Source organism: Ruditapes philippinarum, unplaced genomic scaffold, assembly GCF_026571515.1.
Source record: "Ruditapes philippinarum isolate M1 unplaced genomic scaffold, ASM2657151v2 ctg154_1_1_1_1, whole genome shotgun sequence".
Classification (NCBI taxonomy): domain Eukaryota; kingdom Metazoa; phylum Mollusca; class Bivalvia; order Venerida; family Veneridae; genus Ruditapes; species Ruditapes philippinarum.
In genome coordinates, this window is record NW_026861602.1 from 418,903 (window position 1) to 438,144 (window position 19,242).

General features: G+C 32.2%; 1 protein-coding gene across 1 annotated transcript in view; it reads left to right on the plus strand.

The window, feature by feature from the left end:
• LOC132716286 (spatacsin-like) overlaps positions 1–18,940 on the plus strand; it is a 28,962-nt gene extending 10,022 nt beyond the window's left edge. Inside the window, exons 13-36 of the mRNA XM_060699527.1 lie at positions 152–378; positions 1,048–1,162; positions 1,867–2,020; positions 2,268–2,463; positions 2,960–3,040; positions 3,433–3,575; positions 4,210–4,404; positions 4,957–5,064; positions 6,067–6,244; positions 6,492–6,712; positions 7,513–7,650; positions 8,568–8,732; positions 9,369–9,512; positions 10,391–10,507; positions 10,809–10,947; positions 11,636–11,787; positions 12,886–13,023; positions 13,391–13,604; positions 14,480–14,622; positions 15,326–15,433; positions 15,890–16,058; positions 16,357–16,583; positions 16,912–17,063; positions 17,962–18,940. Of these exons, the coding sequence (XP_060555510.1) occupies positions 152–378; positions 1,048–1,162; positions 1,867–2,020; positions 2,268–2,463; positions 2,960–3,040; positions 3,433–3,575; positions 4,210–4,404; positions 4,957–5,064; positions 6,067–6,244; positions 6,492–6,712; positions 7,513–7,650; positions 8,568–8,732; positions 9,369–9,512; positions 10,391–10,507; positions 10,809–10,947; positions 11,636–11,787; positions 12,886–13,023; positions 13,391–13,604; positions 14,480–14,622; positions 15,326–15,433; positions 15,890–16,058; positions 16,357–16,583; positions 16,912–17,063; positions 17,962–18,148 (3,811 nt within the window). The 3' untranslated portion in view covers positions 18,149–18,940. The remainder of the gene's footprint in view (positions 1–151; positions 379–1,047; positions 1,163–1,866; positions 2,021–2,267; positions 2,464–2,959; positions 3,041–3,432; positions 3,576–4,209; positions 4,405–4,956; positions 5,065–6,066; positions 6,245–6,491; positions 6,713–7,512; positions 7,651–8,567; positions 8,733–9,368; positions 9,513–10,390; positions 10,508–10,808; positions 10,948–11,635; positions 11,788–12,885; positions 13,024–13,390; positions 13,605–14,479; positions 14,623–15,325; positions 15,434–15,889; positions 16,059–16,356; positions 16,584–16,911; positions 17,064–17,961) is intronic.
• Positions 18,941–19,242: the final 302 nt, after the last annotated feature.

The window sequence follows — 19,242 nt, forward strand, 5'->3', positions numbered from 1 at the left end:
ATGACGCATTTAACTGATCATTTCTCAGTACTTTATGCAGATTTTTTTTTAAAAAGGTAGACAATAAAAAAAAATCATTTTCTACTTTGAACAAAATGTGTTTAGTTATAATGACTCTGATTAACATATTATTTGTGTTGTTTTTTTCCAGACTCGCTGTATCTATAGGAACATCACTGTGGATTGGTGTAAAACATTTCCACAACTCTCAGATATCATCATCTTGTGTGATGTTTCAGGAGTTATTGGGACATGATAGTATCATGTTGAGGCTATATATAGATGTAGGGTGTAAGATTCTAGCTTACAGGAACCAGGCGGTTACTGGTACCATGGATAAAAGACGGGAACAAGTCAGGAGAAATGAACAAGATGTTGGTAAGAAGTTTGTTTTTATGTATAATGATATTGTTTAGGAAAACATGAGTAACAAATAAACAAATGTAAAGGGAGGGATTTTTTAAAGAACTCCACTGAGGTCCAAAAGCCTGAAAAAACATTGAGTTTTAATTTCTTACTTGGGCACTTAAAATTGAAAGATATTCAAAGGAAAAAAAAAGTGCAATATACTCAGAATTAAATTGAAATAAGTGTTGTTGTGCTATTCTTAGCCTGACTAGAGTTTGGTTTATGTGCTTTTCATTTTTGGGGCTTTTTCACAAATAAAATAATTTTTCTGGGATAAGTGCTGCACAAATAATCTAACAATTTGTACACAAGTTGTCTGTAAAGATGATTAAATGATACATAAATATCGAATATATATTTCCAGTCCTGTCATGTAAAAAAAACTCTCAGTGTAGTCCGTTTAAGGTATTTTGTGCAATACTCTTTCCTTGACAATGTGTAAACTAAACTATAAATAAGTCCAGTACAGACCACAATTACCTACATTAAAGGACATGACATAAAAAAACAACAAAACATTTTGTCTAGATCTCAGCAAACTTAATGCATGTGAAGGAGAATTGGGTGGTAAGTTGATGTGGTTCTAGAGTAAAACTGATTTGTCACCTGACATTTACTAATGTATGCTCTAAATTTTAGTGGAGATGTTGTTAGACTGTATACAGATGGGTCGCCAGTTTTCATCAACAGTCCTGGAAGCCTTAGAAGCTGCCACTCTAGCTGCTATAACACGAGAGAAACTTAAACTGTATTCGTATGTATAGTTTGAATGTACATGTATATCATTTTAGCTGTGAAACTGTTTTAGCTGTTTAGTTTATACAAATAGTTTGATTGTGTTGGAAGCTATAAGCTTATTGAAACACTCTTGAATCTGTTCCTGGGATCAACCAGTACTAAGCAATGAATGTAAAAGTTCTTGCTCAAGGAAACAATGGCTTGCCCCTGACTTGGTCTGAACCCATGCGGCCAGCGACTTAGGTTACTAGACTGATGTGTTAACCACTCTTATTTCTTCACTTGGAATGTAACCACTTTTCTTTGTAAAATAATGTTTTGTAAATAATCTTTCGTCACAAACAATCTTTTACCTGTATTAAAAAATTGCCAGCAGAAGGCATTACTTTCCTATGTACTTAAAATGAATCATTTTTGGAAAAAATAATCAAAACATTATGATGTTTAGAATGGTAATATTAATTGATACAGTGATAGAGGGCTAAGTTCTCTTTCATTTTTATATTGATGTAAAATAGATGGTAGTGGTGGCTAAGTAGATAATGTGTCAGCCTTTCAACCAAGGAATCCTGATTTTGAGCTATACTGGGGATCACAACCATATTTCCACATATGACAGCTGTACTGGTTAGAAGTTGTTTAAATATGCTTCAAGCTTTCATGATAATTAAGCTAAAATAAATATGTTTAACTTCAAGAGAATATTTTTAACATTACTAGGTATGAAGCAAGCAAGTTTTGGACTCTGGTGGTACTATTTTGTCACTTACACCAGCTTCCGTACACAACAGTATTCCTGGAGTCGTGTGCCGAGGCCAAGCAATGGTTACCATTTGTATGGTTCGCACAGATATATCAGTACCCTAAAGAGCAGGTATAATTTAAATGCATTTAGTGTTAAAGTGATTATCTCCCCTTCCTTTTTGGTGAAAACTTAATGATTCCAGTAAAGTTTTACATTCAATATCCTTTTTTGTATGAGAAAAATTTACAAATAAACATGATATTTTATTGACAACATGTTTGTAAACTTGTCTTATGGCTGCCTTTTCTGATTTACATTTTTAAAAAAAAAAAAAAAAAAAAAAAGATTGCAAAAAAAACATTGTTTTTTGTTTCAGTTACAAAATTTGCTACACAAATTTGAATCCAGTAATCTGCAGGAACATTTACGTTACATCCTGGTTAATGCGGAAGTTAGAACAACGCAGGCAGAAGTAAAGAAAGTACAGGCTAAACATCGGTCAGAGAGAGTCGCTAAAGATATGAGGTCAAATCTGTACTCTAGAATTGGACTAGTTAAAGGTGCTGATTCAGGTGAGATGTTCGTCTAGGTAGGAAAAAAAACTGTTTGGTCTAAATGAATATGGTCTTTTTACCCCACATATCTTAAATGGACTTGTCCATCTTTCAAAATGATCTCAACCATTCATTGTTTTTAGGTAAGTTTCAAAATATGTACTGATTGAATAACAAACATTATGATTATTACAACAGCAAAGATTAAGCCTTAAACATTTAAGGAATGATAATTTAAAGAATATAAACCATACAAAAGTTCGATTGATAACTAACTTCACTAAAAATATTATACTGAGAAATACTATGCCTGATAAGTTCATCTGCAAGCATTTTAAGTTATATTGACTGATGAACTGTAAACTTTGGCTCAAACACCACCCTCTAAATTGTCTATGTGTACAGAGGGTCTCTCAGAAAAGGATAAATTTATATTAGATGTTGTTGTCTGCAGAGAGAAGTGTTTAGTACTTGTATTAGAGAGAATGGTATATACAATGTGTCTATATTACAGATATGTCTAGTACATCTGATGATGAACATGATGATGGGAAGATGACAGGCAAAAATGATGACATACAAGACGAGAATATAGGTGACTAGTCTTACCATATTTACTTTCAGTATTTCTCACTTATAAGTCTATATTGATAAAAAAATACGATTGCATTTCTCACTTATAAGACATACTGCTAAATTAATTCAGCCCACTGGTGCCTGGAATAATGCTTAGAGGGAGCACCTGAGGTCTCCCTTCACCAGTAAAGTTGGAAAGTTGCCATATGACCTTTAACATGTTTAATGTGACAGTATGACTTAAAACCCAACCAACAACCAACAAAAAATATCATCCACTTGTAAATGAAGTGTATTGATCATTTGAATGCACATGTGTTTGTTTAATTCTTTGTATATAAATGTATATAAAAAAATTGATTCAGAATCCTCTAGTCTCGAAAAAAACAAACTATGTTTTTTTTTTAACAGAGGTGAATGTAAACAGTGCCCCAGCTGATGTATTTGGTGTAGTGTTTGCTGCTCAAGCCACCAAACAGCCTGCCAAGTCCTTGCTACTTTATGCTGTCACACTGAGGAACACTTTGTTTGCTGAACTAGCCGCAAGTTTAGAGGTCAGTCACATTTCATTATTCAAAAACTTATAATTATAAGAATTTAAAAATTTTAGTGGAAATGAATATATCTTTTTAGAAATAGCCAAGTAAGCCTTGGGGGAAATAAGCGGGAAAGGTTGATGTCAAATTTTAAAGATTAATGGGTCTTGACCTAAAAACTTGTTACATATTAGACCTGAAAGTTTACATTAATTGGCAATTGATCTCATACATTAAGTCTAATGGTCATTTGTCTCTCACTGCTGATATAGACATAATGTGGGATTAGTAGTTGGTCACCTGCAGAGAAATTGATAATTACTGGTTAGTTATTCAAAAAAGATGGTTAGATGGACAGACTGCCATAATGTTAAAATTGACGTAAAATACCAAACAAACAAATCATTGACAAATTGTTCCAGTTCATATGATGAAATATTTGCATGAGGAGAAAAAAAATGAAGATGTTAAATGAAAATCAGCTATTGAATTACATTGTATATGCCTTTATGCTAATAAGCCTTAGAAATTTCAGTAACATTCAGTAAGTTTTGTTTTTACAAGTGTATTGTAAAATACGCACTTTTGATATGTGACGTGACAAATTCTTCAATTTTTTTTTATAAAGATTGTGTTATTTTTATTCATTAAGGGTGCTTCAGTGTTGGTATGTCTGTGTAGTTGGTTGGTAGCCATGATGGATGTCACTGAGCATGCTCAGTTCCTGGAGAATTATGGGAAATCACCATGGAGATACACTATACATACACTAGACGCCATATTGGATCTTTACATTAGTAAAAAATGGGGATCTCTACTTGTCACAGGATTTGATATATTTCAACAGGTATACAAGGGTTGAGTAATTTTACTCTAAAATGGCAAATATTCATGAAAATTTTGTTAAATTTTCAACAAAAAAATGCATAATGATAATTGCCAAAAGGATTTTATATTTAACAAAATTGATACCATGGTAACTGTAGGCTTGATATAAAGTATGGGTTTTTCTCCCTAATTTAGAGTCACTTTAAACTTATAATAAGGCCTTTTATCTTATGCTTTTAAATGATATACATTGTACTTCAATAAAGCAGTGGGATATTAGTCATTTCACATTGTTTTAAACCGGTTGAAGTTGAGTATAAAATTTTTGTTCCAATTTCATACATTTAAAGGTAAAGCATAGGAGAACACACAGTGCATAGAATGTAAACATGATTTCATATGCAGTAAAAAATTTCAATTTTTTATACATTTATAATTTTGTCCTTGGTTGAAAAGGTGCAAGAATAAAATCTGTTATTGTTCTATAGATTTTCTTATGATTTCGTTGGTTAATTTCATGATATCATTGTACCATCAGAATATTCTAAACCATGTGATAATGTTTTTTCAGAGTTCACCACTCCTACCATTCCTGCAGTTTTATACAGAATTTAGTGAGAAACAAAATTACTGTAACTGTCGTCTGCTGCTAGAAGAGTTTAAAGAATCTGTGTTTCAGGTATTGACTTATAATTTAACCTTTGACCTCTTCCAATAACTTACATGTATACATATTTAACCCTTTCCCCCATGAGCATATTGTGAAAAATGGCCGTTTTCACTGAAAAGCCTCCTGTTACAAGTTCAAACTGCTATGAAACTATGAAAAATGCTTCAATACTAATCAAACTTGGCACAAATGTTGACTGGACCATTGCCTTTGTAACGACATGCTCAGTCTTACATTTCCTGTTACCATGGCAACGAGGGGACATCTCAAAATTGCCAAAAATCACTATTTTGCCTCGATTTTTTTCCATCAAAATTTATTTCAAACTGCTGCAACTTCTCAAGGGATTGAGAGAGAGTCAAAGGCTTGTCAGTGTTGGTTACACGTTACATTATGATCGACCTGGGGTCATTTTTAGCCTCTCACAAGTCAAAAATTTTCTTGGCGATGAGGGGGACTTTTAAGCAACATTTCTCAAACGAAAGCTTAGGTTTGGGGCCCAAATAGGACATTTTTTCACTATTTGAGGCCTAAAAAAGGGGGGGGGGTCGAAAGTGCGTTGTTTCGCGTATATATGAGGTAAAGGGTTAAGAGAATTTATTTGGAACAATTATCTAACAAATTTCAATGTGTTGGTGTGATCTAAAAAAAAGGAATATCTTTTTCCATGACTCAAGCAGCAAGAAAGATACAAAATCATGCATTTTGGGAATTTACTGTCTTACTGCATTTTGAAACAGGCCTGTTTTAAAGAGGGGGAATTCTTATTATTCTAATGTATAAAATTATGTAAAATCATTGCCTTTTGTTAATTATAATTTGCATCTAGGTAACACAGATGGATTTTGAATGTATAACCATTAATTTATGTTTTTTGAGCTTTCAAAGAATTTTCCTTCAGTTAGCTATGTTTATGATCAGTGAAGTTACATTAAAGCAGCATAGTTGGAGATTAATTCATTTTTTTTTTGGTAAAAGTTTAATTAGTGCTTTAATTTATTGATTTTATAGTTTAATCATGAGAAGAGTGTACGAGTGTTAGAATGTATTGGAGACAGTGATTGGTTAGAGAAGACAACTTATCGTATCATACAGTACATGTTGACATCAACACCAAGTGTACATAAAGTCACACAGTTACTGAAGATTCTGGATAGTGAGAGTATCACTTTAGTGTTTAAACAAGTTGGTAAGTTGTTTATTTTATTATTCAAATCATTTCATTTCATTATTATCTTTAACCATTAACCTGCAGGGGTCAAAAGTACTTGATTTGGCAAGTGTAAGATAAAACAGTCACATACTTGAATTATGAATTCTGCTTCTGATTCATGTTATGTCATGACAAACGAACAAAAACTTGTTATCAGCAATTATCTCAAAACAAAGTTATTGATAAGTTTTCTATCTATCTTATATGTGTTTATATTTGATAGATCCGGACTTTCGTCGTCAGAGTCAGTTACTACAGTGTATAGAGGACACAGAGATAGAACAAGTTAATTTTACATCCCTTCTTGTACCGTCAACTACGGAACAATTTGAGAAAGAATGTTTAGTTATCATAGATCAGTTGATTAACAAACAGAAGTTTCACGAGGGCAGAAAGTTTGCTAAAATTGCCGGGATAGGCTGTGACCATGTCACAATACAACAGGTGAGTTACTATCACAACAGTGAGTTACCCTCAGAACAGTGAGTTACCCTCAGAACAGTGAGTTACCCTCAGAACAGTGAGTTACCCTCAGAACAGTGAGTTACCCACACAACAAAAACCTCATAAGCACCATGAAATACTATAATTCACCTCATACTCGTATTGTTTATTTAAGAAATATATGAAGACTTGATAAAAGAAATTATGTTAATGTTCATTTGTCATTTAAAAGTTCATTCATGTGTTGAAGCTATGTGGAAAGTTTTCCAAATATTATTGTTGCACATCTTTTACTGCCAGAACTGTTTCATGATGGTGCATAAATGCCTTGATATGACAATAATTATGGTGAGGGCTATCAGACCAATTTGTATAAAACCCAACCAACAAAAAAACCCAGCCAGTTGTTTATGCTTCCATAATATACATGAATTTAAACACTGGCTGCTGAAATACAGTAGATGGAAATATCTGGCTGCAGGTTAATTGTTTATGATGGTACCAACACAACCAGGAGTAATGAAAACTAATATTTTGTTAGCAATTGTCTCTTTAAGTATTAAGAATTATCAACTTGTTTATGGTGGTTGCAGAATGATAACATTCAAAGTATGTGGTTCATGACATTTTCCAGCACTGGTGCAACCACTAGAAAATCTAGCCTGATTTGCAAGAATAGATTTTGTAAATTTTTTTAATGTCATTTGCATGATGCATTGAAAGTATTAATGTTAACATTATGTTGAAGGTAAACTTTTTAATAATGTTGAAGGTAAACTTATGTTAACATAATGTTGAAGGTAAAACAAGAGAAGGATAGACTATGTAGCACTGATCTATGGCAGTCTAGACAAGCCAGGTTCAAGTTTTATAAGGACTGTACCATCAAGTTTAAAAAACACAAGATACTTCCAGAAACAGTTGCTGAATTCTTCAAGGTAATATTTCAATGATTATAATTCTATATGCTTGACTTTTCACTCTTCTTTGTCATATTTTTAAAAAGATAAATACAAATTTGAAATTTCAAGTTTTATTGATTAATGGATTATTAATTAAAAGCTTTTTAAAGAGTAATTTTGAATGTCATCAGTACATAATGCATACAGAAATATTGAAATAGTTAAATATATCAAATTACCTCCCTTGTGTTGACGAGTGATTTTGTGTAACAATATAAGTTATACATGTTTTGATAAATTATTCATCAAATTTGAAATCAGAATTTGTGTAAGAAAAACCAAAAACAATATAGTTGCAATTTTTTACGCCACAGTAAAAATTACGCCACAGTTGGGACTGAAATTGGGCTTATTTAACGCGTGAAGTCAAAAATGAAGTAAAAAATATGATTTTTCCTCATCAACCTTAAGTAGAATTTAATAATGTTTTGGTTTAAAATTCAGTACTTTCAAAAGTACTTGAGTGAGGTGTCAGTGGCCGAGTAGTTAAGGTAGTTGACTTCAAACCATTTGTCCCACCCACTGCTGTGGGTTCTAATTCCAACAGGGACTTTGGATTCTTTCATATGAGGAAGCTATCCAGCTAGCTTACAGAGAATCATTGGTTCTACTGAGATGCCCGCTTGTGCCTGAAATAATGCATGGAAGGGCACCTGAGGTCTTTCTTAACCAGTATAGCTGGAGAGTTCCCCTATGACCTACATATATACTGTGTTGGTGTGATGTAAAAACCAACCAAGAAAGTGTGTGGGGGGGAGGGGGTAAGTACTTGATATTAACTTATTTTAATCTGAAGTAGAGGTAAACACTCCCCTTAATGCTGAAATAAAATAGTGCAATTGTAGTTATTCCTTTCATGATAATATTACTATCGCGGTGTCTTTTCCTGTCAGACTGAGGTTGAGAAGATAGAATCAGCGTCAGAGAAGGCGAGTGTATATGATTTATGTCTACAGTGTATGGAACAGCTCGGGAACACGTGCGATACAGAAAGTTGGTCACAAATCTATCGTATGATTTGGTTAAATAGGATACAGGACAAACTTAGTAGCACCACAGTAAGCTCATTGAATAGTAATTGCCTCCATTTGAAAACAACCCCTTTAACATCATATATTCTTATTTGAATTGACATTATTTAATTTTTAAAGATTTCAGTTTTTGCCTCTGGAAATAATAATAAGAAAACTATGAAAATCTGATATTCCTTACCTATTCATACTTGTCTTTGACATCTCAAGGGCAGTTCAGATTTCTTTTTTTAAAAAACAACATAAACATCTTTTGACCTAATTTTTAAAATGATGTTAAAGGTTTGTTTTGAGATGCCAGCCATCGATAATATACTCACACTTACTGAAAAGTAATATATATACATTGTAAAAAAACTTTAAAAAAAAAAGCTAAATCTTTTCATCTTTACCACTTGCCATCAAGGCTGAGGGTTCCAACCCTATTAAAGACTTTGTCTTATTTCATGTAAGAAAGCTTTCCAGCCTTGAAATGTTTTACTCGGGCCCCAGCTTGTGCCTAAAATAATGTATTTCCCTATCTTAATTTCTGTGACTTGTTCTAACATGGTTGTTTGTTCCTCTCATATTTAAAAAGATTCTGTTTTTGAAATAATTAAATAGCCAAACCTGTATTTGAAAATAGTTCAGTTGTATTAATGAAATTTATAATTGATTTTTAAGGTCACTACTATGATAGACAGTAAACCTGACTTGTTTTCGGAGGGGAACGTCAATGATAAAGAATCTACTGGTGTGAAGACGGACCTTATGTTCTGTGGGAAAATGCCTTCATCTTCAGATGTGCCAGATAATTTATCAACACAGGTAATTGATTGAAATTTAATTGCCCTTATATTGCTGATATATAAATAGCAATGATAACCAGTTTAGAGCCAGGCCAGTTTGTACCCCAATGTAGTTTGCCCTAGCTATATGTATATACTGGCTGACCAAATCATTAATTTTGATTTCATAATAGACTGTTTCAGAATGGAAATTGGACAGGTTAATTAAGAAAATTCATGAAGTTAATGATAAAACTGTATCATATATTCATACTTTATATAAATATATTTTGGAAACTGCTGGCCTCAGTTATAATTTTGATGTGTTTGATTTTGGCTACAAATTACTATCCAAAACATTGTTATATTTTAGGATATTAAATCAAAATGAGGTGTGAGGTGCAAGTTAGAGTCTGTTGTAATGAAAAGATACAAACTTTAACACTAAGCAACTGTTTCTGCTCATGCAAGCAGTGTAGACCAAGAACATGGTCTGCACATATCACTTTTCAGTCAGTCCATATTTCGATATTTTCCCTAAAGATTATAAATGGCTTTGTCCAATTTGACAGTCTGTTTAAGGTATTCAGTGTGAATTGCTTTACAAAAGATTCAATCAGATTTCAAAGCTTTATTATCTTTGTTCAGGAATTACAAAAATTATCTTGAAAAAACAGAAGTAATTCGACTTGCACTAAATTTGTTTGTTAGTTTGTCACTCTTCCTCTAATAATTATCTTTTTGGATAAGGAATTGGAGGTTGTGTAGATAAGGAATGTGGGAAAGAGGAGGGGAAGTTGAGATACTGTGGCTAATTTAAAATATGAGACTAAGCAACTGTTTCTTAATTTATAATATGTGATTATAGAGTGTACATGTAAGTTTATGAAATATTCAGTGACATTATTTTATATACAGGAAGTGAAAGCAATACAAGAACTTGCCGGAGAACTGTTTCATGCTGGGAAAGTAGCAGAAAGTTGTAGATTACTGACAGAATTCAATGTTTATCTACAAGACCTTGCCATAGTTCTGGTTAGTATGAAGTTAAACATATATATCATCATAATTATCAGGGCTGATTGATAAATTTGTGGATATTTGATCTGAAGAATTTATTTGTTTATCAAATCACTTGAAAAACTTGTCTTCACTTCATGCCAGTGGGTGTATTGTTTGTAATTTTAGCATTTCTGATTCGAAATTTAATGGAATGTTCATATGTGTTTACTAGTAACATCCCAACATGTTATGCTGATAGTAATTAAAGAACCGGGAGAAATGAGATCACACTATTTACAGTATTTATTTTTTGTAATTTATTTCTATTGTGCAGACATGTATAAGACTGAGTGTTGGGAGTTTATCACTTGATACAATGTCACCTGAAATACTACACCTGCTGAGGTCACGACCCGGGGACATTCACAGACAGTCAATAGCTGCACCTGTTGCTCTTCTTAGAAACTCCAGCAGTAAGTTCATCTGTGAAAAAGTTCTTCTCTTGTCTTTACCTTTTAACTGCTAAAACCAAAAGTGTTTTAGCCTTTGCAACAAGTAGAGTGCCAACCCCTTACATTGATTGTTGAAATGAGGGTTGATTATCTTGGTTTTGAGTTACCCGCTCTTGATCATGAATGTGTTTGCTATTTTAAGTAACTTCAGGTTTTCAGTCTGCATCTTTGTATTTATAAAATATGTAGTGAACATCCTTAGTAAAATATGTAATTATGTTATTAACAAATATTCTCTAGAAAATCTGTATTTCTTTCGCTTTTTTTGACATACATGTATAGTAACATTTTGATTTACTTTTTTTTTGTAAATTGAAAAGAAGTGATTTCTTGAGATAGGAGTCTGTAGATGGTCTTCATACTGCATATCCAGTGTAAACAATTATAATTTTCATATATATATATATATACCTGGAGTATGTACAGGAATGTTATATATTAAATAACTTTTTACTCTAGGTCGTGTAACTCGTCAATATTAATGTCATAATACACGGCAATTGCTTTCGTTGATTTAAATAAAAAATAATTCCTAGATTTATACCAGCCACCTTTACAGATAATATAAACATTTTGATTGACCAATGAAAAATGTTGTTACATACATGTAGTATTTTGATATAACAATGTACATGCATGATGATTACAGCTATCAGTTTGATGAGTAATATACAGCCTGTGATAGATTCTGTTTCCATGGAGAATGAAGCTAAAATATCCGCCATGGAATGTCTGCTTAATCATCTACAAAATGGCCGACCAACATGTATACGTATCATCACCGCCTTTAAAATAGCTGCTGTAAGTATCTGTCCTCATTATTCTATGTACACATGAACAGTGGTGCTTGGTCTGAGCTTTGTAAAACATCTGCAATAGGGTGGTGGCCTTTGATATTTAAGTACTTAATATTTCTGTAACTTTGTATGAATGAATTACTTTCACTGACTTATTTTACTGGTATTGACTGTTGCATTTCTATTTAAAATTATTTACATGTATATCCATCCAAGTTTAAGTCAGTGATAAAGAAAATAACATTTAGATTAATCTTCAGTTTTTACCTCGACTATTCACAGAAAAACCAAGCTAATGTAGTCACCCATTTGTCGGCGTCCCTGTGATTACCTAACATGATTGGCACAAATCCCATAACTCTTATTTGCTTTTTTGCATAATTATGCCCCTTTTTCAACTTAGAAATTCTTCGTTAAGTTTTTGCGTGTAAGCTGGTATCACCATAACTACTGAAGGGATTGCATTGAAACTTCACACACTTGTTCTCTGTGATTGTTTAACATGATTGGCCAAGTCCCATAACTCTGATTTGCTTTTTTGCATATTTATGCCGCTTTTTTGACTTAGAAATTCTTGGTTATATTTTTGCCTGTAAGCTGGTATCTCCATAACTACTGAAGTTTTTTTGCCTTTTTTTTGTGACAATTTTATGCATTCATAAAAATCAAGCAGTGATTTACTCAATAAGACATCTTAATAACAAGCCTTTGTACCTTTTCGGACAATTTTATGTATTCATTTAGGTAAGCATTATTATACTCAATGAAGCACCCTTGTGACAACTTTTTCAAATAGTTGAGCGTCGCTGTCCTTCGACAGTTCTTGTTATATTTATCATTTTTGTGCTACTTATGCAAATGAGCACATGTTTGAATAACTGTGATATGAGCTGAGGGACAAGACTCTTGCGGCAAGTACTAGACATAAAGGATCTTACATTATATGTTACTTCGTGTAGACTTGCATTTAACTAAGCTAGGGTAGGTTCATAAAAAATTTAAGAAGGTTAAATATTCAATATTATTTGTATGAAATAATGGTTTTCTTTGAAAACAAATTGAAATTCCAGAAAGATATACATAAATCATATATTTATTACAGGTTCTTTACATCGGCTATGATGATGTAATAAGTAGTGAAGATTTTTTCATCCTTAAGTCTCTACTAAAAACTAACTGTTCAGCTAAATTCAGATTGTCAGCTGATTTCCTGGCAACAAGTAGTTTATCAGCCCAGCAGGTATGAAACATTTGGTTTATATCAGTATTTAGTTACAGTTAGCAAATTATACAATTGCTGGTTAAAGCAGCATGCCTCCAGATTCATGCTAATTTTCATGAAAATTTTGAAAATGTATTTAAAAGTAAAATATTGAAAAGTGAACAAAGAAAGTAATTTACACATTGCAAATGGCACTTACAATCCATCTAAATTACCAAAAATATGTTAAAATATGCAAAAATAGCACTGATTTCAGGTAGACAAAACATAGAGCAATGCATAATCAAATATGTTTAAATATGAATTTCTTTTCTGTCTTCAAGTACATTAAAACTTGTATAATTATAGATTTTATATTTAAAGATTCATTGTTTTAATATTACAGGTTGCTGGGTTTCTATCTGATGCCATTCTCCAGTCATATAAAGTAAGTATTGGAGACACAGAAGGCAATCAGGAGTTATTTTTTGATCCCAGTGAAAACTTTGCTGACTTTCATCAGATTGTGCGTCTGTGTCAGGAACCGTCGTTGCTTGGTAACAGATTGTTAGACAGTGTTGCCTCGTTGTCAGGAAATCTAGAACAACTAAATGATAAAGGTTAGGCATCTTTTATACAGTTTTACACAATAATTTTTACCATGGATTTGATTTGTATATGTTTTTTCTTGTATAAGTTTCATTTCATTTGCTGTTGAAAATTTGTTAGTGAGTCATTAAGTCATAAACTTAAGGTACCAAACTCCTATAATGTGCAAACAAAATGGCTTATACTATCTGGGAATAAGTGGTGACTGAAAAATCATTCTGTGACATATTTTGCAGAGGAAATAGTTAATTTACAACACATTTACTTTTCATCAATATAATAAAGGAGTTTCACTGAGGTCCAAAGGCCTAAAATATAAAATTTGAAATTTTTGGGACACTTAAAAAGGTTTGTCATACAGAAAATAATAAACAATTATACTTAGAATTAAATTGAAAAATAATTTAGTGTGTAATATTTAACCTGATTTGAGCCAAAAGCATTTAAATGCTTTTCATCTTGGAGTCATTGTGCATAATTTAAGTGATTATTCTTGCAAAATGGATTGAGCAAATGATTTTAAATTTTGCACTGAGAAATTTTGTACAAGGAATGTCATAGTTGAAATTTTGAAATTGATCAACTGACAGTATAGTCTTCTAGACTTAGCAGTAGTGCAGTCTGACCTGTTTTGTTTGGCAAAGTCAATTCATTATTACAACTGAAATTGTAAGAATACACAATACCCTTAGTCTGTGGAATTTCCTTAAAGGGCTTGTCCAGCTACTGTCAATTATCAATACCAAGATGAAATAAGTTATTCAGCCAAGAGTATAGATCCGGTCAGACTGCATTAATGTACAGGCTGGCCTGGCTGTATATTTTTGGCAAAGGCTGATCACATTCATTTCCAGATGGTTAATGGTTATATACAATTTTGTTACAGTGTTGACATTACAAACAGAGCTGTTGATACTGGCTCATGAGTGTTATACAGCATCTTGTGACATGGAGGGTATATCTAACATTCTACGTGCTGCAAGAATATTGACATTACATCTACAGGCAGCTGGGGAACATCAACTTATGGTAGGCAGTACTTTATGTGTTTTAGGGTTAGGGAGGGCAGCAAACTTAATTCAAATAACAAAAATTGCTGGCTGTCAGAGTTATTAAATTATTACAGGCCCCTACCCACATAGCTCAATAGGGAGAAATAGGTTTATTGTTCCAGGGGTTGCTAGCTCGATTCTTGGGCAAGGTGAACTTTCTCTGTGGTAACTGATCTCAGACTTTAAGTATTATAGTCATTTGTCTCTTACCGGTGATTCAGAAATCATGTGGGATAGGAGAATCTTGTTTCTATGGTAAAGAACGTTCATTACTATTATCACAAAAATATTGCTGTTTAAATTCTCTATATACTCTTAGGACAAGACTACGGCATGTGATATTGACAAACTCATTCATTACACATCAAATATGATAAAGTTTTCACCTTTTAATAAAGTTGTAATTTAAATTTTATCAATAAATAGTCTATTTTTAAAGCTTAATTGCCTCTTTCTGAGGCTATGTTCTTATATCAGAAAAAATGAAAGTTCATTTAGATGACTCATTTTTTTGTAAATAACATTATTCACATTTATAATCATAGTGTCAAGTTAATGTGAAATTAATGTGACATCACATTGCAAAGTTATTACACTTTTAAATCTATTATTGTTTTCATTAAATGGCTTTGTTATACTCCTGCCTTGTGGTTTATGTAATGATATTATTTATTTTACAGACACGTTTATTGACTGGTGTAGGAAGATATAACGAGATGACATATATATTTGACGCCTTACAACAAAACCATCAATTTGAATTGCTGCTTGGTAAAGGCAAGGAAAAGGTAACAGTGTATTAACATTCTGTTGCCATGGCATCCTTTTTTGGCATTAAACCTACCACAGAAAGCTAACAAACCGTACACATGTGTAAATGTTGATTGAGATTAAGATTTTGTTAACCTTGGTTTTAATTTTTTATACCAGGCAAATTTTAACAGATTCATTACCTATAATGTACTATTAATAATAAAAATTGAATGAGAGTTGTCTTCTTATAAGGAGATTGAAATATATGCTCGTTGAGTAATTGACAGATACCAAAATACAACTGGATAATGCTTCCTAAGTAATTGACAGGAATTTACCAAAGTACAATTAGAACTTCTACAGTAATGGACAGAAATTTATCAAAATACAATTGGGAACTGCTCCAAAAGCTTACACAAACATTTATTGGGATGGAAGCAAAGATAATGTCTAGTTAGCAAAAACTTTTATATATAGAATATCTGTTACAGGAAACAAAATTGAAGACGGCCATTTTAGATTACTTGAAGAGATATCACCCCAGCGATACAGACACCTACACTATGGTAGCCTTGAAGTTCATGATGTATCGTGAAATTGCCCAGCTCCTCGAAGATAATGCCAACAAAGCTCTTGATAAATTAAAAGGCAAACCATTAGGTAGACATATGTATACCTATCATAGCAATATTTTAGTGTTTTGAAGTATTTTAAGTTTAAAGTTCATCATTTTTGAAGATAAATAAGATTAGTGTTCACTTTTTTTTCTGATGCAAATATAATTGGTTTGTGAGACTATGTAAGTTGGCGTCTTTTGTGATATAAACAGATTGATACCAGATTTTTGCCATAAGAAATTAAGATCTCAAAGATAGTTTCCATCTTCTTGCATACATGTACCTTTATTACTCAACATCATATATTTTCATCTAAGTTGTAACATTCTCTTTACTTCCAGAAAATACAAATGAATGTCAGGGGACATTACAGAAAATTGCGCAATATCTGTCGGAGGCGGCAGAGAGTTACATCAAGGACAGCTGTGTACGTCATGCTCAAGATTGTGTTCGTAAAGCTCGCCTCGTGGCCCTTCAGATGAAATATCTCCAATCAAATCAACAATTTATCAATCTAACTACAAAGGGGGCAAGTCTTCTGATAGCTGATCATCCTGTATTTACTGAGGTAATAACCTGATTTTGTGTAATTGATTTGCCGTTTTTGAATTTGGAACAGTCCATTCAAAGTTTGAAGGGCTTTTAGTAAAGAAATTCAAAAATCAAGGTACCAGCAGTATAGTATAAAGCTTGGTCATACAGCGCAGATGTGCAGGCTTGCTTGGCTTTATACTGGTTGCAAAGCCAGATCACTTTTTGTTCCTGCAGAATTTGTACAGTATTCCAAATACTTGCTAATGCAACTTAACTATTTGTTTCTTCTGAAACACATATACAGCATACTTTTATTACTAATTATAAGCAGTTTATGATGATGATTTATCAATATCTTGCAGGCTTACATTATAAGTGAAGCATACAAGCAGAAAGGCAACTGGCCGCAAGCTTTGTGTAACAATGTGATCAAACTTGGCAATATGAAATACCTACAGGACTTTAGATCTCATATTAGAATTACACCTTCACTTGTAGAGGATGCAGTAGACAGGTATGTTCTCCATACAGTAAAATAACTAAAGATGTGGATGGGTGGCAAGATATTTCTGTTCCTGGACAAATCTTCATGTGTGCAAAAATTGGCCCAAAATACGAATCATCCCCTTTTTTTGCAAGACACTTGAGTCCATTTGTAATATTGAAAAATACAATATTCATATTATTGCTATGCCTTAAGTTGGGGGGATATATAGTTGCCCTTGTCTTTTTGTTCTTCTGCCATCTATCGGTAGACTCACAATAAGTGGCCTATGGGAGAATCAGTGTCAAATGGACACATTTCTGTTCAAATAAAATTGTCTATACATGTTATTTAAATGATTTTATAATATTTATATAAAGTAAATAAATAAAGTAATATCAGCAATGAAGGCTGATTTTACATGCAATTAATTATATTCAGTTTGGTCGTCATCAAACTGTTTTCCATTCTGTCCTGTGTTGTTTTAAAAAAATTTAAAAATATTTATGTTCTTATTGTTCTAAATTGTTCACCAATTGTTGATTTTATGTCTGTTTTTTTTTGCTACCTATTTTTAAGTAATGTTTATGTTCTATTTTGGTTATCATTTCATTATTCAGATCTTTTCTTTTTTTTCTGACAAAAGCATTTTGTAAGTCAATGTTTTTGAAGATATACTAGTACATGTATCGACCCTTTCATATAAGCGATTAGTGGCAAGGAAGAGTTACATCCCTTACCCGATGGATTAAACTATACAGACTGTTTCGACTGTAAGCTCATCAAAAGTTTTAATATAAAATACAGATGATTGAATAATGAATATAACATGCAAAAATTGTTTTACACATGCATAAAATCCATATCAAGATACTATACAAATGTTTCAGATTAATACTTTAACTATGATTATATTTCTGTTAAACAGATACCAACAGTGTGCTGATAAAACAGCACAACAAGCCCCTGCCAACATAAAGAAATTACTACAGTTTTGTAAAGATATAAAAGTGAAGTACCGTATAGCAAAACAGTTGTCCCTCCGTGATGTGGTTCTTACCCTAGAGAAAGGCGACGCCAAAAATTATATTCTAGACTTTACATCAGGACAGTGATGTGCTTGTATGTAATTCAACTGATGATTCTATAGTTAATCTAGTTACTAATCACAAGACATTTTGACACCATGTGACCAATTTGAATATATTTCATTATTTATATGCAAATGCATTCACATGTCCTGTATTTTTGTAGTTCTGAGGTTTAGTGGTCCAATGTGAAACTAACAACCAAAATAAAGTTTACATGTAAAGATTCCAAATAAAGCAGTTCATCAAACTTGATAAGCCATCTACTGCAAAAGCAGTATTATTGGTTTGGCAGTAAATTTCATTGTTTTCGTATACAGGTCAATCTATAAAATCATGATCATATGAAATTTCATTTTGTCTGATGTAACATTATTTTGCATTACATGTAACTTTTTTTTGGTGTAAAATTAAAATCTTAAGAACCTGCGAAAATATCCTGTGATAAAATCACTAAATTTCATGCCCACGAAATTAAGTGAAATTACAGTAACTTGTTCATTTACATTCCTGATGAAAGCTGTCCTATAGATATCTCTTTTATAGCTCTTCATTATCACACAAGCCAACTAGCTGCATTTCACAACAAAATGGTTTTGTCTGTTCTAAATATGTTATTAAATTTCATGTCATGGTTAAAATGATATTAAACTTACAAGTTTTTGAAGTTGCTTGAATCACTATATTGTATATTAAAGTGCAATATTTATTGAGAATTTCTATTCTTTTGTTATATTTTCTACTTATATCATTGTTGACATTGTATTTATTGCCAAAAAAAAAAATACAAATAAATATAATTTGATATATAGAATGGTTTTACAATCGTTTTCCTTCTTATTCTTTGACTTATGCACTAATTGTATGCTTTTTTGTGACAATTTCCATATACATAAAATGTAAGGAAATAATAATTTGTATGTAACCCTTTACCTGCTATGTTTCTATAATGGCTCTGTCCAGGTTTGAATTTGAAACAGTCCATTCAAAATTCAAGGGATTTCAATATCAAAATAAAAAATTGAGCTGTCAACAGTATAGAGCCTGGTCAGACTGCATGGATGTACAAGCTGGCCTGGCTCTATACTGGTGACAAAGGCTGTTCACATTTTGTTCCAGCA